Here is a 24802-nt window from a genome sequence, read left to right as displayed (position 1 = left end):
CTTTTAAAAAATCACTCTTGCAAAAAAGCATAATCCAATATAAATATTGCTATCACTCTAGAAGTTATGGCAAGGTTTTAGATCTTCACTTTTGGAGGGATGAAAGGAACTAATACTGCAAGACATCAAATTTTTATCACTTGCCTTTTTGATTAATTTCGCAGTAAAAAAAAAAAAATATATATATATATAAAGAGAGAGAGAGAGAGAGAGAGAGAGACTTCTAAGCTACCAAAAATTCTATAAATATATCCAAGAAACTGCTTGAAGTTGAATTACTCAACTATATGAGAGTCGGTGTGGAACTCTACGTCTGTTTTAAAAAGTGCAATAAAAAAAAAGCTTAATTTTGAGCAGTGGGAATGTAAGGCTGTCACTGGTCACCATTTTCAACTTTTAACTTTCAACTATAACTCCTCAATTTTGTAATGCATTTGTTTTTTAGTTAGCAAAAAGTAGATTCAAAGTCTGCTGCTTCACTTGTGGGTGGGTATGTGTTTTCTTTTAGACACTCTCTGGTTCTAGCCAATGCTGGTAGTATCTGCTGGTGTGAAAGTTTCCACTCAGATGGTGTGCTTGATTTTCTTTTTCTTTGGTTAGAATTTACCTTTACTCCAGCTCTTGTGTCACTGAGGAAATCCTGGAGGAGAAGTTGAGTCTTCCTTTATTTTCCCAGCTATTCCTACCTCAACTTCTTTGGACCTGACAACCCCTTTTTTTGGTTCAGTAACTTTTTGGATATTCTCAGTCTCTTCATATATATATATATATATATATATATATACACATACATATATATAAAAAAAGTGTGTGTGTGTGTGTATATTTTCTTCTTTGTACTCTTCTGTTTTTCTGTGGAGCTGGGATGCTTTTTCTTTGTGCTTTAAGGGTCATGGAGAGCTAGGACATAGTGCTTAGGAATACCAACCCCCAAACCCCCTTTAAACTCCACTGGCATGGACTACTCCATTTGTCTCCAGCCTTTATACATCTCTAAGGCCAAAAGAGACATCATTCTTCGTATTCAAGAATTACCTCTATACTTTCCAAGAAACCTGAGACCCCTTCCATAGTTGGAGAAAGACCCCAAAAGAATAATGTTCTTTGGGGTTGTAGAGTCACTTTGCATATTCATCCCAGGACACTGGCAGCAGAGGCCCAAGGGTTTTGCAGCCCAGCAAGCCTCCATCCAGAGCACTTGATATTATTAACTCTTTTTTTAAAAATTAATTAATTTCTTTATACAAGCACTGGGTACAGTCAGGAGCACAGGAGGGTGAGAGAATTCACCAGAGCCAGAGCGGGGAGCAGAACAGGCAGACTGACAAAGTACACTGCTGAGGGGAGAAGTGGGCGAGACAGGAGAGGTCTGCAAGCCATGTGGGACCCTTGCCGGTGGCCGGGGATCGAACCAGCACTGCAGAGGCTGCGGGCAGCTTTGCAACCCAGTGCTCAACTGCTGCACCACCGGGGAGGCCCCTTGATATTATTAACTGTTTCTGGAACTTTTAGTTTTTTTTTTTTTCTCAAAGATTTATCCAACTATGCACATAAGAACTGGGGTACAGACCAGAGATGGGGTAAGAGGATCCACCAGAGACAGAGTGGGGAGCAGAACAGGCAGATATACCAAAATACAATGCTGAGGGGAGCAGTGGGCCAGACAGGAGAGGTCTGCTGTGCCATGTGGGTATCTCCCTGGCTGGGAATCAACCTTGTGCTGTAGTAGCTGCAGACAACTTCACATTGCTACATCTCAACCCTTTGAGCCACCAGTGAGGCCCCGGAAATTTTAGTCTTTATAAGGGATTTTTGTTGGCTTTTTGGAAGAGAAACATCCCTAATTCCATTATCTTTTTTTTTACAAACACTCCAGTACTTTATCATTGGGTTGTAGATGTGGTACTTAGGTGGGAATTAATTGACCAGTTAATAGAAATTCTGTACCTTGTCTTGTAATGTAACACATCCTGCAGGAAGGTGCCAGCTCTAGTTCCAGATGGGGGCAGCTTCTTGTGACTAGGGGATAATTTTTGACTCTTGGCCAGAAAAACACAGAAAATCCTACTTTGCTTGTAAGACAGAGGCTATGTTTATCCCACATTTTCAACATTTTATGCACTAATTTCAAATAACTGGGCCTTAATAAATATTTGCCAAAAATAAAGACAGGAACAGTTTGCATAAGTTGAACTTTAATTTTAAGGAAAAAAAATTAAGAAGCTTCCAGGAGAGATGGAAAATGTCTCATAGAATGAATGGCTATATAGAGGTTAGAATGGATTTATGAGAAGAAATAATGTCCAAGTAATCTGACATAATTCCCTGCTGACATTCTGTGATGAAAATTAATGATTGGAAGATGATGTATGAAGATATTTTATGCAATTTAACTCAGGAAAAGTTGTGCATTTTATAAAGTAGTAGAGAAAAGGGATTTGAAAATCAATATTAAACCAAATATCCAATGAATAGAAATAAATAACAAATTTTAGGCTGCTTCTATATAGGATGAAGACATCAACATTTCAGATTAAGCCTTTTTTTTTTCTTTAACTCATTTAACTTTCTATTAGTTTGACTTGACTAATTCGACTTGCTGTTTTGGAGCCATGGAAACAGAGTTGTGATGTGTTCTTGGATGAGAGAAAATAAATACAGATGGACTTGATTTTTTTTATGTTTTTTATTTTTTTTTATTTTATGTTTCATATGACTATTTGTGGGATTGACTTGTGTAATAGAATTACTAGTTCTCATTTCTCTTAACTTTTTTTTTTCAAATGGAGAATTATATTTGCAGTAGGGCAGATTTTAGGAAAATTTGGAAAGAAGCAGTTATTAATATTCACTTAGTGTAGGTACTCAGGCCTTCCCAAATTCAGGAAGACCCTCACTCTATTTCAAAATTATTCCCTATTGAAGTTGTGGTACATTGGTTTGTCACTGTCTCACTAGACAAGGTAAGCTGCGTTAAGACTGTTCCGTATTTATTTATTATTTATTTATTTACATTACCATCAACGATCAAACGGTCCAGTTCATAGACCGCCTACAATAATGACATAATGCATGAATTAATGATTATTAGGACCCCTTCACCAGTCTTATAGCCTGACCCTATTTTCATATTCCTAATATGAGATCCAGTTTTGCTCAAGTGCTCCTGAAATTGCTTGAATATTCCTCCCTTACCCCTGGTGAGATGACTTAATTCCTGATTGACGATGAGTTCCTAATTGAGATTAGGATTTTCTCTTGAAATGCATCCTGTTTACTGAGGTGCAGCTAACTTTCCACCCCTTGCCAGCATGCTGGCCATCTTAGGCCCCCTACCATTAGCCCTCCATTGCAGACCCATTTTAAACTGAGCCTGTCTTCTGGGGACCATGGTGAAAGCTTCTGTGTGACCATGATCATTTTCTGAGTTTGGCTTCTGCTTCAGCATTGTGACGGGACTCTCAGTCACTCAGAAACTTTGATAATGTTAGTAGAACTCAAAAATGAGTTCTATCTTGCCTGCTTCTTTGGATAGTGGGATTTTCCTAACGGGAACAGTTTCAGCTCACAGGACACTAGTCCTTAGTTTGTGTCAGTCTTGTGAATCCAACACAATTTGTCCCTGGCTTCCTCCCTAGGCCTGCAAACTGACAGACAGATGCAATAATGTTTAAGCTTCTCCAGGCTCTGGTCATTCTGGGGGAGGATAATCTTTGCCCTCTCTGTTCTTTCAGTTATCTTTCTGTCCATCAAGAACTTGCCATCCATACTGCTCACAGAAGGTTGAGAGACTTCCAAGCCATGCTAGTGTTATTGCCCCTCTTGGTTAATTTCTCCCTTGGAGCAGTCACATGTCTGCATTTCATCCCCTTGCAACCAGGGTATCTATTAGTTGTAATGATCAGGTAAATCAGACAGTAAATATTTATTTATTTATTTATTTATTTTAATAGAGGCATGTTTATTTATTTATTTATTTGTTTGTTTGTTTTGTTTATACATGCACTGGGTACAGTCAGAAGCGTGGGAGGGTGAGAGAATTCACCAGAGCCAGAGTGGGGAGCAGAGCAGGCAGAAGGACTGAAGTACACTGCTGAGGGGAGCAGTGGGCGGCAGGAGAGGTCTGCGCGCCATGTGGGACCCTCCTCCGGTGGCCAGGGAGCAGCCGGGGATCGAACCGGCGCCGCAGAGGCTGCGGGCAGCTTCGCAACCCAGCGCTCAACCGCTGCGCCACCGGGGAGGCCCCAGACAGTAAATATTTAATACATACTGCTAATTTGATAGGTCTTCTGTATTGCATTTACTCACCCCCAGAATAAATACAGTTTTAGAAATGAATGAACTATGTAGGATTCTTCTGAATAAATTATACAGGAATCAGAACAAATGAAAAAAAAATTGAGGCTTTGTGTAAGTTATTAAATCTATTGTTTCTTCTGAGTAAAATGGTTGATGAATTGTGATGAAACACAAACATCTGTTTTGGGAAATACTTCAAAGAATGAAAGCCACTCTTTTTATTTGAGAAGGAAAAGATAATATTTGAGGGATTCAGCTCACTTTAAAAAAGATGTAATCATCCCTTATCGAGGACTTTCTGATCTCCTCTCTATAATTTGAGCTCATTAAAGGTAAGAAGGGCAATGCAAGTCTGATGAAATGAACAGGTATTGCCCCAAAATTCTCTTATCCCTGCTCATTAATCTATGTGATATACATCTCAAGGATTTGGTGGCTACCAAAGAAAAAAATAATACAACTGACTCCTGATTTATGTTCTTTTCTAATTGTGCTCCATTTTCTTCACTATTCCAAACACATCTTGCTGCCCTTACTCTTAGCAGATATTATTAAATGTTTTATTAGTTAAATGATTGCAGCCATCTGTAAATTATGTGAATTCAAACATTTTTCCCATTTTTACCAAATTTCTGTATTTTCCTTAGATTTTTAAAAATGAAATATCAGTATTTCTTCCTGGTAAGACTAATGTGATTCTTTTGCACCGATTCTCATCCCCCAGCCTCTAGCAGTACATTACTGCAGCCAGGTGTTATATCATTGTATGCATCAGTAAATCTTTTTAAAAAACAATTCTTGATTTGCCCACTTTATCACTTAACATTGTAATCTATATTGCTCCTTTCATTGCAAAAAAGTAGATTTGTTTTTGAATATCTCTTGCTATTTTTAAAAAAAACTTTAACCTAGCCATTCTGTAGTGAATTATATTAGTTTTAGGTGTTCATCATTTTACTCAAATTGTTTTATTTCAATATTTTTCAATTTTTTTCAATAATATTGAAAGTAGTCCTATACTACTTAGGCTTCATCTTACTCAACCTCCTTGTAATGTATGATAGTTAATGCCCTCTCTTGTCTTGAATAGTTCCTTTGTTTACTTAACACTACATTTTTCTATTAATTTTTTATTTTTTACTTCACTGTTCATTTTTAAACAATATTTGCTCCCCCCCACCCCCTCAGGTGTAGTCCCCATAGAATTTCCTTCACCAATGTACCTGTGCACCATCACCACAGTCCTCTGTGCTTCTCCCTGTGATCCCTCTCCCTCCTCCCCTGCAGGGTGTCTCTGATTTATAATTGTCCATTTTTGCTTTGTTGTGTTTTGTACTGTTATTATTTTTTTTACACTGATGTCTTATTTGTTTCCCCTGTATTCCTGCTATAAGTGAGACCATCTGATATTTTTCTTTTTCCTTCTGCCTTATTTCACTGAGCAATTTCCTTTTAGTTCCATCCATGTTGCTGCAAATGGCATGAGTTTATCTTTTTTGATTGCTGAATAATATTCCATTGTGTATATATGCCACATCTTCTTGATCCAGTCATCTATTTTTGGGCATTTGGGTTGTTTCCAGGTTTTACCTATTGTAAATAGTGCTGCAATAAACATAGAGGTACAGGTGTGCTTTTGAATCAATGTTTTTGTGTCTTTTGGGTAGATCCCTAGGAGTGGAATTGCCAGGTCATATGGTCGCTCCATTTTTAGTAGACTGAGGAATCTCCAGACAGCTTTCCATGGTGGCTGGACCAGTTTGCACTCCCACCAGCAATGCAGGAGAGTTCCTTTTTCACCACATCCTTTCCAACATCTGTTGGTGCTTCTTTTTTTGATATGTGCCATTCTCACTGGTGTAAGGTGGTATCTCAGTGTGGTTTTAATTTGCATTTCCCTGATTATCGGGGATGTTGAACATTTTTTCATATGCCTGTTGGCCATTTGCATTTCCTCTTTGGAGAAATGTCTTTTAAGTTCCTCTGCCCAATTCTTGACTGGATTGCTTATTTTGTTTTTGTTGAGTCATGTGAGTTCATTGTATATCTTTGTGATCAGTCCCTTATCAGTTGACTTGAGTGCAAAGATTTTTTTCCCAATCAGTGGGTTGTCTCTCTGTTTTGGTTAATGTCTCTTTTGCTGTGCAAAAGCTTTTCAGTTTGATGTAATCCCAGGTTAACACTACATTTTTTTAACCATCTTTTAAGTTCTCTTTCTACATTTTAAAATGTAGTAGCTTATTGAGATATAATTCATATACCATGTGAATGATTTTTAGCCGATGGTTGCATTGGCTAAATTTTGGGAAGTTATGCATGCATTTCCAAGACTCCTTAATAGGCACTGAGAAAGCTATTTTCCAGCTATTTCCAATTTTGACTTGATTATAAACCTGTAATTACCATGTTGAGGATAGTGGAGGCACCAAATGGGAGGGAACATGGGAAGAGCCTGAGTCTTGGAATTGCTGAGTTCTATCCCACACCCACTGAAGGGTTAGCAATCTGTATTGGAACAATCTTGCAGGTTAAAGTTGACAGCCTTTAGAATGGGGTAGGGCTACCACCAGCCAGAATACCTCACAATGCATGCTTTTCCATGTTAACAAAGCCCACAACTTTGGGAACATGATTCTCTCCTTATTTTTAGCAGAGTTGGAAACATGGAAGAATATGTTCATGGTTAGTACTTTTTGGGCACAATCACGACTGTGATGAGCATTATATCCCTTGGGCTTTAGTCTCTGTTCTCTGTACCCACCTACATAAGGTGATTCTGTTTGCCATTGTTGCCCTGTTTTCTCAGGAAGCTTTTGCTAGAACATCCCAGGAAATCTTTCCTTCCTGTGTAGTGTGCTAGAATGCTTTCCTGTCCTCCTTTTCTGTCAAAGCCCTAGCCTTCAGTGCCTTGTTCTAATCTGCATCATAGAGGACAGTCCCATACCCTAGACTTGATGTAGCACTGGGTGTTCACATGGTGCCCCTTATAGCAGTTCTCTCTTAGCCCTTGTGTCCTGCCATTGGCACCTCTGGACCTAGGACTCCAGATCTCTGGGGCTCAGAGCACTTTAATCTTGTTCCAGTGATGCTGGAGATGTTAGAGTCTAGACAAGCATGATTCACTTATTGTCCTCCAAGCCTGCCTACACTTACCCACCAACCTGAAAGTAACATTCTCCCTTTTACCCGTTGTAGCACTGCAAGACCTATCAGGAAGAGTTTAATAAGACATGATACTGGGGTTTACCTTTTAACAGCATAACATTTATTTCTTTTCACTTCAAGTATCAATCTTTAGAAATAATCCTTAGTCTCTACTTCCTGCAGAACAGTTGGGGTGATAATGTCACTTTTAATCTGAGGAGTGGAATGGTAGGAGTCTGCACTGGACATAATCCTTCAAGGATGGGCTCAAGAACTTCTTATACGGAAAAAATCTCATTGAAAACAGGAGAAGAGCATAATTTTCAACATATTACACTGATCTGAGAAACATATTTCTCTGATATAAAAAATCTACATTAATCTTGCCAAGCATGTGACGGTAGATTAGTGTTTTTGTGTAGAGCGGGATGGTGAGTAAAGTTTAGGTAATAGGCAGAGGAGGATTCAAATAGGAAGAATAAGAGAATGACACTGAAGACATAGACCAGGCCTATGTTTAAGTTTGTTAGTGTGTGCATGTGTGTGTTCATATTTGAAAACTCCCAGAATGCACTATTGCTTCATTGGGAAACCAGAAATGCCAATCTTATTTCTTGAGGATAAGACACTGCTGCAGGGCTGCTGGCCTCCAGGGTAGCCTGACCTGGGTGACAGTGAGGTGAGCACCGCTGGGCCTGCTTTCCCACCCAGGCCACCTTTGGAGAGTAAGGTTCTACTTGACAACATGTTCACTGCTGCAATTTCCAGCACTGTTACTACTAAGGAACTGTTTGGGGCTGGGGGTGTAGAGGGAGGGAGATAATTGGCAGGCTGAACATGTTGATCTTTTCACACCCTCCTCTTCTGCCTCAACTCTATGGCTGAGTTCAGTTTGCTCCCTGTCTGAGACCCACTGAGCTGATGGGTGCTGTCTGCAGTGCACCTCAAAGCTGCCTGGCACCAGTAGCAGTGTTCCCTGACTTGACATCTCATCCCTCATCCTTCCTTAGATCTTGTCAGCCTACACACAGTCTGCTCCGCCACCAGATAATAGTGAAATGACTGCGGGAAAGGCAACGGCAGCAATAGCTGTTCAGCATTTATTTTACCTTTGGTTTTTGCTGCACAGAAAACTCCAGAACTGATGAGGTCTGATCAGTGAGGCAGCCATAAAGGACCTGCTCTGGGTGCACTGAGAAGGGTGGAGCTCTCAGAAAGCTGCCCTTTCTCCTCATACAATACAACACAACAAAATTTGGGCTCAGTGGTCTCTGATGATGATTTAATACCCTGCTGGTTTGGATGTTTGTCCTTTGGCATCACAGGATTGACACATGCATCAAAAGTTGCTGTCGCCAAGGCTCAGAGGCTATATATTTCTGTCCTTTGTGTATCATTCATAGACCTTTTTAAAATTCAGGGGGCAAGACAGAGAGTTAGGGTCCTATAATGATTTGCATTCTTGCTTCTTTGTTGTTCTCATTACCAAATGACTTTGCAGAGCCACTCATTATGCAGCTCAGGCTGAACAAGGAGAACCAGATAGGACAGCAGATGCTGTCCCGACCTCCAGGAGCTTTCAGTCCAAGAAAAACACCAGAAAGAGACAAACTTTGTTTTTGCATCCTTGTCTTCTCTGTTACAGCTTGTCATCGTGGATGGGGTACACAGACTTTATCCTCATGCCTACATCTGGACTCTATTCCTGTCATTTACTAGTTGTGTGACCGTGGACGACTCATTTCTGAGTCTCCACTTCCTCATCTATACAGTGGGTGCAACAGTGAAGCCTATGTTATAAGGTTGTTGCAAGATTAAACTTAGTGTTTATAAATTAAACTGACCTATAGTGAATTCCTGGTCCAAGTTTTTAACATTTTGGAAAGTTTATCTTATGCCATGTATGTGAATATCACATTTCTTGTGATGTGTATGAATGATTTCAGAGCCTGGATGAATACAAAGGACAAGGTATGGAAATCTATTACTTTCCTGTGAGTAGTCTTCTCTTATATTGCCTCACCTCATTTCCTTCTGCCATTAAATCAAGTTATGAAGTTAATATGGAAAACTTATTAACTTACCCACATAGATATGATGTCATCTGGATAGACACATACATGTGTATGCATCTGTCTTTACATGCATATGTATCTTTATGATAGATTCATACATACATTTTCTGGAGAGGTTAGTCTGAATATAACATTTTTCCATTTAACTGAATTCTACTTCTGGGTGATTTATAGGATACTGGCCTTTTCCTCAACTCAGTTTAGTAATGGTTGAAGTTACACATTTGTGTAGCTTATGGAGAAGTTTCCATATGGATACTTTTTTCTTTTTCTTTTTTTTTTTTTTTATAGAGGCATGTTTTATTTATTTATTTGTTTGTTTGTTTGTTTATACATGCACTGGGTACAGTCAGAAGTGCGGGAGGGTGAGAGAATTCACCAGAGCCAGAGCGGGGAGCAGAGCAGGCAGAAGGACCGAAGTACACTGCTGAGGGGAGCAGCGGGCGGCAGGAGAGGTCTGCGCGCCACCTGGGACCCTCCTCTGGTGGATGGGGAGCAGTCGGGGATCAAACCGGCGCCACAGAGGCCGCGGGCAGCTTCGCAACCCAGCGCTCAACCGCTGCGCCACCGGGGAGGCCCTGGATACTTTTTTCTATCAAATATTATGCTTTCAATATCATGCTCTTTGGTGCATTTATGTACATAATAATTCAACTTGATAATTTCTTCATGTATACTAGGATCATTGATTATAATTAAATTGAAAAACACTGTTACAGATTAAATGATAGTTTGTTTGATCCTTTGCTTAACCGGTTAGTGTTTCCTATGCTTATGCTGCATACAGCTCAAATTGATTGATTGATAGGTGAGATTAGATTTTTTTTATAACAATTTTTTTTTTTTACCAATGTATTAACTCTACAGGTGTCAGTTTTCTGGTACAGGTTGAGGGAGGTAATTCTATAATTTTTTTTGAGCAGGAAAATGAGCTTTCTGATACTGTCCTTGTGTTCAGTACAAATCTTTAGACAGTTATCTAACAGTTCATTTATATATCTCAATACAAATACAAATGATACTGAACTCCGTGATACTGATCCCATTTCTAGTTTCCACCTTCTCCCCACCATATATTAAGAAATAGGCCAACTGCCCAGTGATTTGAGGGAAAAGTGGGACTATTTCTTTGGCATGTTAAGCATTTTTCCTTAAAAATTTGAAGGTCCAGTATACTGTGAGAGTATAGGGCCATTTTTGGAAGAAGAGAGAAAAGATGGAATTCATAGTCTTGGCATTTTTCCACATTCCTGAAGGTGGAACATGTCTGTGTGTAGGGGGATTTCTTGGTTATATCAATCATATTCTACCTCCTTTGTTGTTTACCAATTGATGTATGAGTTACTCCAACAGGATCCTAAGGGACTTGAAGTCAAACAGTGTCTTAGAAATTTACTTGCCTCAGAATGCTTAGCATAGTTTACAGTGGATTCTTACTTAGTGGAATTGAGAGATACTTTCTGGTTTCATGAAGTTGGGAACTTGTTCATTCTCTTTGCTCTTTGTATAGTAAGCAAATGCTTAACAAAGGGAGGATCAATAAGATACAGACAGATTCAGGTTTTGATAAATGGCCCATGCCCCCTTTTGACACCTAGTGACGCCTAATGACTTAGTGATAGAAACCCATTGACTTTTTCACAAACTGGTCATGTGAAAACTGCTCCACAAGATGCGAATTGCTTAAAAATAATGTCTCATAGAAATTAAACTGAAAACAAGAAATATTTCTGAGCTACAGCTGATGTCTGTTGTATGGTAGCCAGGGGACCTGTTTGGAGAATTAAGACCTCCCTAGCCAGAGCTCCGTCAGAGATATGAAACATTCATGTACATGCCCAAGAAACATACTTTAATGCTGAGATTTAAAATTATTTGCTGTGGCCCTTCCACTGTTAATGCCATCACCTAACAGCTAAAGTGTCTGTGACCAAAGAGGTAGACCAAGTACTTAAAAATGAATACAATGTCCGCTTACTAAATATGTTATGTACCTGTGTATTGGGCCAAATTCTCTTTGAAGGGATGTTCGTGGAAATTGCATTTTATCTTGCCCAGGAGATTAATTCATTTTGTGCTTCATATTCTGTAGGGATAAGCCTGATTACTTGGTAGAATTTGCTAGAAGCAGTTGTTTTAGTCATGGTGTGAACTGGGTTGTGCACATTTTTGCCTGCTTCAGTGGACTTTGTGGAAGATGGCAATATCATTGATGTATGATCCATGGTTCTACTTTTCCTGACATTTTGTTTATGACTTGAGCTTGGGGTACTTGTGTTCCTGGTACTATTTACCATTGCCCAACTGCAGTAGGCCTTACAGTGACATTTCCATAAAAGGCAAATTCTACCCGCATGTAAAAACAGAGCATGGTTATGGAGATTTGTGTAAAAGGAAGAAATGTCACATGTTTATAAAATACAAGCGGACAATGCCATGTCCAGAGGAGGAACTTTTATTTTGTAATTTCTTTAACCCAAAAGACTGGGTGGTTTTTACTGTTTAATTTATTGGTCTTCTACACTTGTTTGTAAAATGCTGACCTTCTGCAAGTATGCTTAGATGCCTATAGATAGCTAACATCAGATTTCATAATTTTCTAGCTAGACTCTTTTTTTTTTTATTTTTTTAAAGATTTATTTATTTATTTATACAAGCACTGGGTACAGTCAGAAGCGCGGGAGGGTGAGAGAATTCACCAGAGCCAGAGCGGGAAGCAGAGCAGGCAGAAGGACCGAAGTACACTGCTGAGGGGAGCAGCGGGCGGCAGGAGGGGTCTGCGCGCCATGTGGGACCCTCCTCTGGTGGCCGGGGAGCAGCCGGGGATCGAACCGGCCCTGCAGAGGCTGCGGGCAGCTTTGCAACCCAGCGCTCAACTGCTGCGCCATCGGGGAGGCCCTCTAGCTAGACTCTTAAAAACCCTGTATTTATCACCACAATGTGCTGAGGTAACCGAGAACTTTGTGACAGTGAATGGGGCATAAAAATGATAGCTTTGGAATCCTCTGATATCTGTCCCTTTTGTTTGTGTCCCATTAGTTTGCCAGTACAGCTGGGTGGTACTTTATAGGCATTTGGCAAAACCTGGTTCTTCAGCTGAAATATTATCTCAACATATATTTAGAAAAAAAGTATTTGCGTTCCTGACTTGGAACCTGATTATCAGTTCCAAATTTTGGCTATAAAATATTATTCACTAGCTTTTGCGTAGGCCCTCGGCGCCGGCAGGATGGGCAAGTGTCGCGGTCTTCGTACTGCCAGGAAGCTCAGAAGCCACCGACGAGATCAAAAGTGGCATGATAAACAGTACAAAAAAGCCCATTTAGGTACTGCCCTAAAGGCCAATCCTTTCGGAGGCGCTTCCCATGCCAAGGGAATTGTGCTGGAAAAAGTAGGAGTTGAAGCCAAACAGCCAAATTCTGCCATCCGGAAGTGTGTGAGAGTCCAGTTGATCAAAAACGGGAAAAAAATCACAGCCTTTGTACCCAATGATGGTTGTTTGAATTTTATTGAAGAAAATGATGAAGTTCTGGTTGCTGGATTTGGTCGCAAAGGTCATGCTGTCGGTGACATTCCTGGAGTCCGCTTTAAGGTTGTCAAAGTAGCCAATGTGTCTCTTTTGGCCTTATACAAAGGCAAGAAGGAAAGACCAAGATCATAAGCTTCAATGGTGAAAAGGTGGTAGCAATAAATTTCTACATGGTCAGAAAAAAAAAATATTATTCACTGAATAAGAGTGTGTGTAAAAAATTATCTAATTTTAAACATTTTCCCTCATACATTGTGGATTTGCTTAATAACAACAACAAATTGCTAAAAATCCCCTTTGGAACATCCTGGATCTCCATTTTCTCTTAAATCTCATAAGAACTTTTTTGAGTGCCAGAATCCAACACCTCTTCATCATTTTATGTAAGCTGTTGTCACTCTGAAATGATGAACTAATTCATATATATTAAACAGTAAACTTATATATGAAAATACAAAATAAATCCTTATTCCTAAAGTCGAACACTGTTAATGCATTTGGCTTCAGGAAATTGACATTTCTGTCAAGGATTCTATGGGTAATAGGTGTTCACTCAATTTCACTCAATTTCTGAGCCCACCAGACACAGACTCAGTAGGTCTTAAGTTTCTCTGCCTCCTTCTTTCAGTTGGTTTGAGTCTCCAGTTTTACCTTCTACTTCTGAGACTGAACCTGGTATTATCCCTTCACCCTTGACTTTACTCCTGAACTTCTGACTTAGGGTTGGTGACCTGACTTATACTTCTAGGTTTCCTGTATGGGTCTTGCAGCTGCTATATGAACTATTGCCTTAGATTCTGAAGGCCAGTTTCTCAAGTCAGCAGGTGACTGGACCTGAATTCTTTTTTGCAACTGCTTGAGTTGACTGAATCCTAGTTTCACTATTTTCCATGAGATCAGGGCCTTGTACTTATAGTAGCTGCCTTATACTTTCAAAATGGGTTATGGAGAGCAGATGAGGAGGGGCTCAAGGAAACTTAGAGTGAAAACTTTAGTATAGTTTAGTATAGTGTAGTTCATCTCAGAACCTCAGCCTGTGTTTTGGTAGAACACTGTGAGAAAAGAGTGAATTTTTTAGCTCTGTCCATAGATGTGTATTGAACATCTATGTTGTAATTTACACTATAGTTGACATGTTAGGGGGATCCAGAGGCAAATGAAACTTGTTTCTTGTCCCTAAATATTCCTTTTGGAAGCCATAGCCTGGCATGTAAAGTAGAATAGTAATATCTATACATTTTCTTAATCTTTAGTTTAAATGTTTTCCATAGATTTATTTAAAGTGATCACAATTTCTTTCCTAATTTTATTCTAGCTTTTAATTTACAGAATGGAACGATACTCTGGCTTTTTACATTTTGGGGAAATAGTGGAGTATAATAGTAAAATTTAGAAAAAGAAGAATCATTGTGCAGTAACTCAATGATTTGAAGCTGTGTGGCTTTGATGGGAGCCTGGTTTGAAAGAAGATGACTTACTAAGTGCTATCAGCAAATCAAATCGGTGGGCATTTTATTAATTTGGCTCCTAAAAAAGAGTCCATCAGATTCACACCTAAGGGAATATTCACATAAATCAGACTCAAATGGCTAATTGAAAGGAATTTCTAAGGGTCACTGGCATAATGCCAAATTAAAGAGCAAATGCAAAGAGCTAGAAGCACTACAGGAAGTTTAGAGGTTTTTCAGGAAGAAGCTGTGGTTAGCATCAAATAGAGCTGTGGGGGATGAGATTCAAGGTCAGAGAGTAGAATCAAGAAAAGTTGGATGAATTTTACTGGTCCCAAAGGGAAATGCTCAAAGAAAATAGGTTACAAATCAAGAAGAGTCAGAAAAAGATATATTAAGAGTGTGCTAAGGAGCTGGCTTCCACTTGTATTGATAAGCGGGTGGGAGTGACCTATGGTGGCGTATAAGAGAGGACTTGAAAGTCACAGGGTCCAAGAAACTGGGTTAGAGGTAAACATGTAGCCTGGAGAGAAATCCAGATGGAGAGAAATCCAGATGGAATGTTGGGGGTAGTTGGATTAAATATCAAACTGGCAGTTCAGAAGATTCAAAGTTTGGTTGGCTATCAGCTTTCCCTTAGTAAAGAGGTTGAAAAAGTAGGCTGAGATTCTGGGTGAGTCTTGAAGAAATTATACAAAATAGAATAGATATAATTCCTTCAAGATTCATCCTGGAAGCTCAGCCTGAGTTTTGGAAGAACACTGTGAAAAGAGTGAATTTATTAGTTCTGTCCATAGATGTGTTTCGAGCATCTATATTGTAATTTACACTATAGTTGACATGTTAAGGGGAATACAGAGGCAAATGAAACTCGTTTCTTGTCCCTAAATATTCATGTTGGAAATCATATTTTGGCATGTATAATGCACTCATGATATACTGTTGGATACTCTTCTATTGTCCTGGTCACATTGGAGGGCTGGAGCCAGCTCACAGAGGCCAAAATAGCTATTTGTTCACATCTTTTCTGAATGTACGTTCAGTGACATGCTGAATGCTCAAAAATCAGCCGCGGTGGAAATACCTTCATTATAAGAATCAGTGACCACTATGAGTCAGACTCCTTTTAGTTTCTGTGCCTATCTCAGTTGTTAAACTTTTCTCAGCATATTGATACTGGATCAATGGAATCTTTCAACTTAATTTAACAAATATATACTGAATAGTCCATAAATATAAATATCTGTACTGGGTGCTTTTCATTCTGCTTTCAAAAGATATTTTCCATTTCTAATCACTGGATTATATAGGCGGTTTGAAGCATCCCTTATTTAAGAAGTACAATGTTTTGGAATATTGGTTTACCTCCACTTTCCTACAAAAAGTGGATACAAAACTAATTCAAATTTAAGTCTTCTCCCTGCTTTTGGAGTATTGGCAATATGTCCAATGGTGTATAAGGGAAGTTTCTTCTGCTGGTCTCTATTAGAGGTTAGCACCTCATAGGAATGTATTTATCTCTAAAAATCTGAGAAATACTGATTCCGATGCTGTAATTGACTATTATGACATGATTCAGGGTAGACATTTGGGATCCATGTTTATCTGGGAGATATGAATGACTCTTTTGTTATTTTTTCCTATGAACTGTGCAAGCATTGGGTTTCTTTCTTTTCCTGGTAAGCCTGTAAAGGATCCTCTTTATAAGTATATGCAGCTGGGTCTTGGCCTTACCATCTCTCAGGTTAGATACTCAGGGTCATTTTATAACTGCAATTTCAGATACACCAACTTGCTAACATTGAGATTAGAGCAGGAATAACCTCACCGCTCTCTTAATGCCAATTACCCCTGAAACAGCCAGACTGGAGACAGATAAGGGTCCCCTGATGACTGATTAAAATATGGTATCCTAAAAATTAAGTGTCTAGTTTGAGTGCAGATGTAGCACAAAGATTTGTTATCTGAATTGACTCAGACTGAATGCTAATATTGAGAAAACTCCCTAGGAATAATATAACCACTGTACTTCTCATGTAGGAATAAAAAGAACTTCACACGTCTGGGTGCATGTTAAAGTTAGAAAGATTGGGATTGAAATCCTTTATGATGAGCTTTTAAATCATAAAGCCTACTAAAGAGAGGGCAGAAGTCAAAATAGCAAAACTAAGGATGACATTAAAATTTCTATAATGGCACCTCCTTAGTCTAATCTTACATTTGATTTGTGCTTTTCAAATAGTGTTATATATACCAAAAAATTTCATAAGGGAGCAGAAAGGCTTTGTGTGGTGAATTCATTTCCTTTTTGGCTAATTCGTTTGTCTCCAGGTATCATCCAGAATTTAGATAATGACCTCTTTTAAAGGCATAAAACTGGAAAAATTTTCAAGAAATTAAAAAATTTTTGACCTAATGGAACTGATATCAGACTTGGCAGTAAGCCTTTAAAAGACTCAGGTTCTATTTAATTACTACATAATCAACATATTGATAGTGTTGAGGGATGGAATAACGAATTAGGAAAGGCATTTTTTATTTAAATATTTTATATAATTCTGTCATCTTTTTTCATTTTTGCACAATGTATGCATTTTCATTTTGTTTATATTCCCCATACAATTGTACCCCCCCTTATTTTGACACTAGTCCTTCCTTAGGAAAGGCATTTTTGAATTATTTTTTAAGCTAGATCATAGATGTAAAAGATAGGAAATGTCTATATTCCTAGAAGTTTATGATCTCAAATGCATTTAATTATTTTTGAAAATTCCTTTTGAAAATATTTTGAATTTGTAAAAACAAGAAATGAAAAATTGACAGAATCTTTATTATCAGAAACAGTCTATGTATTTAAAACTAAAGTTTATGATACATGTGTAACTATAGATGTGCATGTATATTTATACACATTTATTACACATGTGTGTATATACAGGTATATGTGCATCTGTCAGTATGTATTATGTATCTATCGATGTCTATCTATCTATCTATCTATCTATCTATCTATCTATCTAATCTTTTATTTGCTAGAAGATTTTGAAAGATTTTTCTGGCTCCTGCAAGATGAAGGCTAAGATAATGCAAAATTAAATGCCTTGAAATTAAGGAAAGAAAATGAAATCCTTGGTCACCAGAAGCAAATAGGAAATTATGAAAAACAATAACTCTAAGAAAAGACATGATGCTGCACCACCAACTGTACCAATTTACATTCCTAAGATGGGTATGAATGATACAGTTTTTCTGCACTTGCATCCTCATTTGATGTTATCATTAATTTTTATTTTTGTCATTCTCCTAGGTGCATAGTGATTTCCCATTGTGGTTTTTTTTTATTATTTTTTTTTTATTTTATTATTATTTTTTTTAATTTTCTAGAGGCATGTCTTATTTATTTATTTATTTATTTGTTTGTTTGGTTGGTTTATACATGCACTGGGTACAGTCAGAAGCGCGGGAGGGTGAGAGAATTCACCAGAGCCAGAGCGGAGAGCAGAGCAGGCAGAAGGACCGAAGTACACTGCTGAGGGGAGCAGCGGGCGGCAGGAGAGGTCTGCGCGCCATGTGGGACCCTCCTCTGGTGGCCGGGGAGCAGCCGGGGATCGAACCAGCACCGCAGTGGCCGCGGGCAGCTTCGCAACCCAGCGCTCAACCGCTGAGCCACCGGGGAGGCCCTCCCATTGTGGTTTTAATTTGCCTTTCCCTAAACAGTAATGATTGTGAAAATCATCTTTCTCCTTCTGGTATTCCTATTACATTTATGTTACATCTTTTGTAGTTGTCCCACAATTCTTGAATGTTCTGCTTTCTGTTTTTGCAGTCTTTTTTCTTTTCCATTTTGGAATTTGCTTTTGACATACTATCAAGCTTACCAATTCGTTCTTCAATTGTGTCCAGTTTGCTAAAGATCCCATCAAAAGCATCCTTCATTTCTGTTGGAATGTTTTTGATATCTAGCTGTTGTTTTTGATTCTTTTTTAGAATTTCCATCTTTCTGTGTAAGAAACCAGTCTATTCTTGCAGATTTACTTCAGCCATTGAAAGTATTACTCTGCTATTAATAGTTGTTCTAAATTCCTGATACCTGCCATCTGAGTCTGCTTCTGATGCTTGCTCTGTTTCCTCAAATAGTGTGCTTTGCCTTTTAGTATGCCTTGTAATTTTTTGTTGAAAGCCAGATATAGCATACTGGAAAAAGGAAACTCTTATGTAAATAGGCATGTGGTGGTAAGATGAGGAAGGGGATCAGAGAAAAAATGTACTCCTGTTTCTGGAGGGGGAGGGAAATGATCTGCAGGCCTATAATTGTTCTCTTAGTGAGCCTATGTCTCTGGGCTGTGAACTTCTCAAGTGTCTCTCAGTCTTTTCCTTTCCTCCCTTCCCTTGCTTAGTTAGGATAGGATGGCTACCACAGGGTGAAATTGGCTATTTCCCTCCTCTCTCTCTGTAGGTAATTGCTTCTTGAAGCATTTGTGATTGTTGCTTTAAAATATTGTTATTTTTAGCTCCTAATAATAATTTCAGCCCCAAAGTAATCACTTTTGGCATTTATTTATTGCCTTTTTCTCATTCTAGTTGAAATTGTCCTGGTTCTTGGTATAATGAGTGATTTTTTTTTATTGTATACCTAGTATCTTGGGTCTTGCTTTGGGAGAATCTGGATCCTATTTAAACTTTTAAGGAAAATGTTTTAGCAGGTATTCTCTTCTTTTAGTTACAGCATATAGATCTGGGATTGACTTGGACATTTAATTCCCCACAGAGCCCTGCTAATACTTTCTGGCAAAGAAAATGCTGCCTTGTACCATCTGTCTGAGAAAGATATAAGGTCAGCATCCTCCTGATCCTCTTGAACTTCCAGGTAGGGAGAGGACCAATTTCTGTGTAGGCTTTTTATGTCTTGTTGATGACCCAAGGTGGTGGGGGTTCAGCTTCTTGCTAGGATTACTGATAGGGGACAGAAAATAGAAGAAAGAGAAAGAGAGATTCGTCTTTTGGACTAAAAAACCACACAACTTTGACCTCACACTTAATTCATAGTTTTGCTTTATATCATTTTTTATTCAGTCATTTTTGTTTAGTACTTTGAAGATTCTCCTTCATGATCTGTTTCTGCTAATGAGAATTCTGCTATCAGTTTTTTCTGTGTTCCTTTGCAGAAATGTCTTTTAACTATGGTTATAGTTAAGATATTGCTTCTCATTTTGATATTATATTATTTTTCTGTGATGTTTCATTTATTTTTATTCTTCTTGTGAGGCTGTTGGTGAACTTTCAGTACTCAATTTGGAAAAATTTTAAATGACTCTTTTCAAAGACTCCCTTTCTATACACATTTCCTAGTTTGCTTTATTGGAGAAATATTGTACTTTTCCATCACATTTTTTATTTCATCATTTCTCTGTGTTGCATTCTATTTGACCTCCTCAGTGTGACTGTCAAGTCACTAATTCCCTCACCTAGTCTGTAGTATATACTAATGAATTTTATTTTAGTGAATGCTTTTTTATTTTTATATTTCTAATTTTTTTGCTTTCTATCTGTTTTATTTCAACATTTTTGTTTTGTAATTTATTTATTTAGTGTTATTTTTATTGAGGTAGCATTGGTTTATAGCACTATACTGATTCAGAGGAATAGGTTCACACCTCCTCAGATGTACATCACCACATCACGCTAAACACCAGAGTACATATTTCCATCATATATTCATCAATCCCCTTTGTTTCCTTTTTAAAAAAAGATTCATATCTTGAGAACCCTACATACTTATTTTAAAATGATTTTTTCAGATGACAGTCTTATCTTGATCTGGTCTGGAATGTATTCTTCTACAGTTGTTGATTTTGTTGTTTGTATTTCTTAGTCTTAGTGTTCCTCATGTGGTTTTGGATTACAGTTTATAGGCTAATCTTTTTTATTTATTTTTTTTTATTTTTAAAGATTTATTTATTTATACAAGCACTGGGTACCGTCAGAAGCGCAGGAGGGTGAGAGGATTCACCAGAGCCAGAGCAGGGAACAGAACAGGCAAACTGACGAAGTACACTACTGAGGGGAGCAGCAGGCGGCAGGAGAGGTCTGCGTGCCATGTGGGACCCTCACACCGTGACTGGGAATCGAACTGGTGCTGCAGAGGCTGCGGGCAGCTTTGCAACCCAGTGCTCAACCGCTGAGCCACCTGGGAGGCCCTTATAGGCTAATCTTGACTGTGAGTTTATTTGCCTTTTCTCCCTCTTCTAACTGGTGGTTGCCTTCACTTTACTCACAAGATCTTTATTAGGATTTGGGATTTATATCCTGCTCTGATAATGGCAAAATAGCAGATCCAGTCAGCAAATCAGAGTATAGTTGTTCCTGTTCTTGACCTTAAGGTAATGTCTATCTCTTTCAGATTACAAACTTACTTAGGTTAAAACGACAGGCAGTTTTTATCCAGTGTTTTTCAAACTCCTTTTAGAGGCTGGAATTTCATTCCAATATAAGCTTTTAGCAGAGTGACTTACTTTGGTCTACCACTCATGAGGCACTTCGTTTCAGTTTTAGTTATTAGGGTCCATGACAACTGGCTACTTCTGCTAACTTCTATTCCCAGAACTCTGAAGAACAAGATATTCTTTCATGTATTGTATGTATTATAGGCATAGAATATATGTGTATATATATATATATGAAACTATTATGCATTATATATAGTCATGTATTTCACTTATGTATGTATTTAATGCAATTAATGTATTTAATTTACTGTGACTCTAACATTTAGCCCTTAGCAAAGTGCATGTCATCAAATAGCAACATATTTATAAAATATTTATAAAACTAAAGCTGACTATACTAATTTATCCTGGTAAAACATTTTAGCTATTAGAATATTTTTTAAATGAATTTTTTCTTTGTTAAGCACTGTAATTCTGTATTTAGCTAAAATCATACTGAATTAAATTGAATATTATGAAAATAAATTTGCTTTTATGATGGCAATCCAAACTCTTTTTGTGGACCTCAAATGAATTAAAATGTCTGTGCTAATAATAATTCAAGATTTAAACAAGATCTGAAAGAATGAACAAAGATGCTAAATAAACCTTTTATAGGGTAAAATTTCCTTTTTGGGAAAACAACTTCTTCAGGAAGTCATTTTGATAAATTTGTACTAATGTGTTCATACCTGCTGATTAGATTTCTGGAAACCTCCTGGAAACCTCCAAAATATGGTAGGCAACCTGAATTATCTGAAAGTTAAAGGAGATGATATCAAAAGGGAAAGTATTATTAAACTGTGAATTTCCCCCCACAAATTAGATGGAGTTTCCCTTAGTGGTCTAATATTGATTTAAAGCAAATTTAGTTTTTAAGTTTATGGACCTTTATTTAAAACATTTCAGAAAAAATAAATTAAAAGAATGGAGGAAAATAAGATGGTAGCGGTAATAGGAAAGCTCATAACTACAAAAATATCTGTGGTGCGTGAGGTTATGTTAAATTGATGAGTCAATTTCATAGGTTATGAAAATAACCTATATATCAGTGATACTATCACAAAAAGCAAGTACTTTTAATACAGTCACAAATACAGAGTAGTCTAGAATCCATTAGAAACTCCTTATGCTGGGCCTCCCCTGGTGGCGCAGCAGTTGAGCACTGGACAGCGAAGCTGCCCGCAGCCTCTGCAGCGCCGGTTTGATCCCGGACGAGGGTCCCACATGGCGCGACAGACCTCTCCTGCCGCACCTGCTGCTCCCCTCAGCAGTGTATTTCGTCAGTCTGTCTGCTCTGCTCTCCACTCTGGCTCTGGTGAATTCTCTCACCCTCCTGTGCTTCTGACTGTACCCAGTGCTTGTGTAAAAATAAATAAATAAATCTTAAAAAAAAAAAAAAAAGAAACTCCTTATGCTGCATGTCATGAGGACAGCACTATAAAACTGAATAAAGTGTATTAATTTCTTGGGACTGCCATAAAAAATAAACACAAACTTGGTTACTTAGCAGAACAAATTTATTCTCCCACAGCCCTGGAGATCAGCAGTTGGCAGAGTGACACTTCTTCCAGAGTCTCTGTGAGAGATTCTGTGCCTTGTCTCTTCTGGTATCTAGTGACTATTGGCATCCCTTGGCTTGCGGTTGCATCTTTTTCCATTTCCTTCTTCCTTGCTGCCTTTAAACTCTCTGTCGCTCTCCTCTAAGGTACGCTCTCCTCTAAGGTACTTATTATCATGCATAGGTCTTACTCAGATAAGCCAGGATAAACTCTTCCCCTTCCCGCAAGATTCATAATCACATCTTTTGCTATATAATGTTCACTTTTTACCATATAAAAGTATTATTCAGAGTTCTAGGATTAAGACCTTGTATTAGTTTAGTCGGGCTGCCCTAACAAAATGCCACAGATTAGGTGACTTAAACAACAGACTTAAACAACTTGGAGGTGAAAGACCCACAATGAAAGTGTTGCCAAGTTTGGTTTAACTAATGCCTTTCTCTTTGCCTTGTAGACAGCTCCTTCCCACTGTATCCTCTTCTTTCCTGTTTGCATACACAGCCCTTTATATTTCCTTTTCTTGTAGCGATAAAAGTCAGACTGACCTACTCTAAGGTCTTATTTTAACTTAATTTCCTTTTTAATGACCTATCTCTAGGTATAGTCACATTCTGCTGTCTTGTGAGATTAGGGCTTCAACACACAGTTTTTGTAGGGACACAATTTTGCTGATGCCAGACATATTCATACCTTTTGGGAGACCACCAGTTAACTCATTGCAAATGTGCAACTTTCAACTGAAATCATGGAGAAAAAAATTCTGCTATGCTCTATTCATCAGGGCAGGCAAGTTTGATGGTACCAATTAAACAGTTAAAATTTCAGAGAAAATAAACTCAATCAAGAATTTAAGACAATTAACTAGAAAAATCATTTATGTAGAATAATGATTTAATGTAATATGAGCATATTGCAAAAATCTCATGCTGATATTTATTTGGGAATATTTAAAAAACACTCTCCCTTTCATTTATGTATTTATAGACAAACTTGTGAAGATTACAATAGAAAAGAATTCTCCCTTGGTTAAGGGAAACATGTAATTTAAGTGGAGGCATAATTTATACTACATAGTACAATTTGCCTGAATTTAATGAGAAAATAAAGTAAATTCCAATATACTTTCCTGGGAATCATTCCAGCTTTCAATAATCTGCTGCAGTGGGTGCCAGGAAGTGGCTGTTCATAGAGAGATGGTCAAAAATCTATATCTATAAACCCAAATAGGTCACTTTCTTGGTAGCAATATCTTTGATTACAAAGAAAGCAAACTAAAGTTAAAATACATATTCACAGAGATCTGTCATGTATACAACACGTATATGGTACCAGGACATTTAGAACATAAAAATTACAGATATACCAATTTTATAGATGGTCCCTTGTTTTGTACTTTCTTCAGACAAATATAAACTTCCTTTATATTTATTTCACTGTCAGAGCTCAGGTTCTTGTACATTACCCATTTGCATTATTTCTACTTTTCCTTTTATATTCAATCTGTGTGGTTCTTCCATTTACCTTCAGATATATTGGCATAATGTTGGACTTCTAATACAAACTCATTCTGCATCAAGTGTTTCCAAATTCATGAAAATTCTGAGTTGAGTAGCATTTGCTACCCCTAAATGTCCATCTAGAACTTCAGAATGTAACCTTATTTGGAAATAAAGTCTTTATATAGGTAAATTATGACTATTTAGAGTGGATTTTGGTGAGTTCAAATTCAGTGTTGATGACCTTATAAGAAGAATAAACAGAGACAAAGACAAATGATAGAGGAGGCCATGTGAAGATGGAGGCAGAGATTGGAATGATAAAGATTGACTGCAACCAGCAATAGCTAGAAGACTAAAAGATGCTTTCTTCCCAAAAACCCTTGAAAAGAACTTGACATTACAGCTGCCTGGGTTTCAGATAATAGCTTCTAGAACTGAGCAACAATCAAATTTTGTTTTAAGCCACTCAATTTGTGGTAGTTTCTTATGAAATTCCTGGAGAACAGGAGCATGATAATTTGAGTCTATGAAGAATGTGTACTCCAGATAAAATTTATTAAAGAAATGAGCCTAGATATCACATAGTTCTACCAAAGCTTCCATTATACCAAAGTATATAAGGCTTCTTTGTACAGTATCTTTGTCATAATGGTTAGATCGCTCCATTCAATGATGGGGAATTGATTAATGCATTTTGTAACACAGTAGTGAAGGATACTGCATTTGGAGAAACTCTAATTTCTAGATTTCTATTAGTGACC

At 37.8% G+C, this 24802-nt stretch overlaps 1 protein-coding gene across 1 annotated transcript; it reads left to right on the top strand.

Annotated features, from left to right (window-relative positions):
- The first annotated feature begins 12732 nt into the window (after positions 1–12732).
- Positions 12733–13225, top strand: LOC311172058 (small ribosomal subunit protein uS12). The gene has a single exon (XM_084235188.1). The coding sequence runs from the start codon at positions 12748–12750 to the stop codon at positions 13177–13179; it is 432 nt and encodes a 143-aa protein (XP_084091314.1). The 5' UTR covers positions 12733–12747; the 3' UTR covers positions 13180–13225.
- Positions 13226–24802: the final 11577 nt, after the last annotated feature.

Source organism: Talpa europaea (genome assembly GCF_964194135.1).
Source record: "Talpa europaea genome assembly, chromosome: 6".
In the NCBI taxonomy this organism is placed as follows: domain Eukaryota; kingdom Metazoa; phylum Chordata; class Mammalia; order Eulipotyphla; family Talpidae; genus Talpa; species Talpa europaea.
This window is presented reverse-complemented; position numbering and strand designations above follow the sequence as displayed.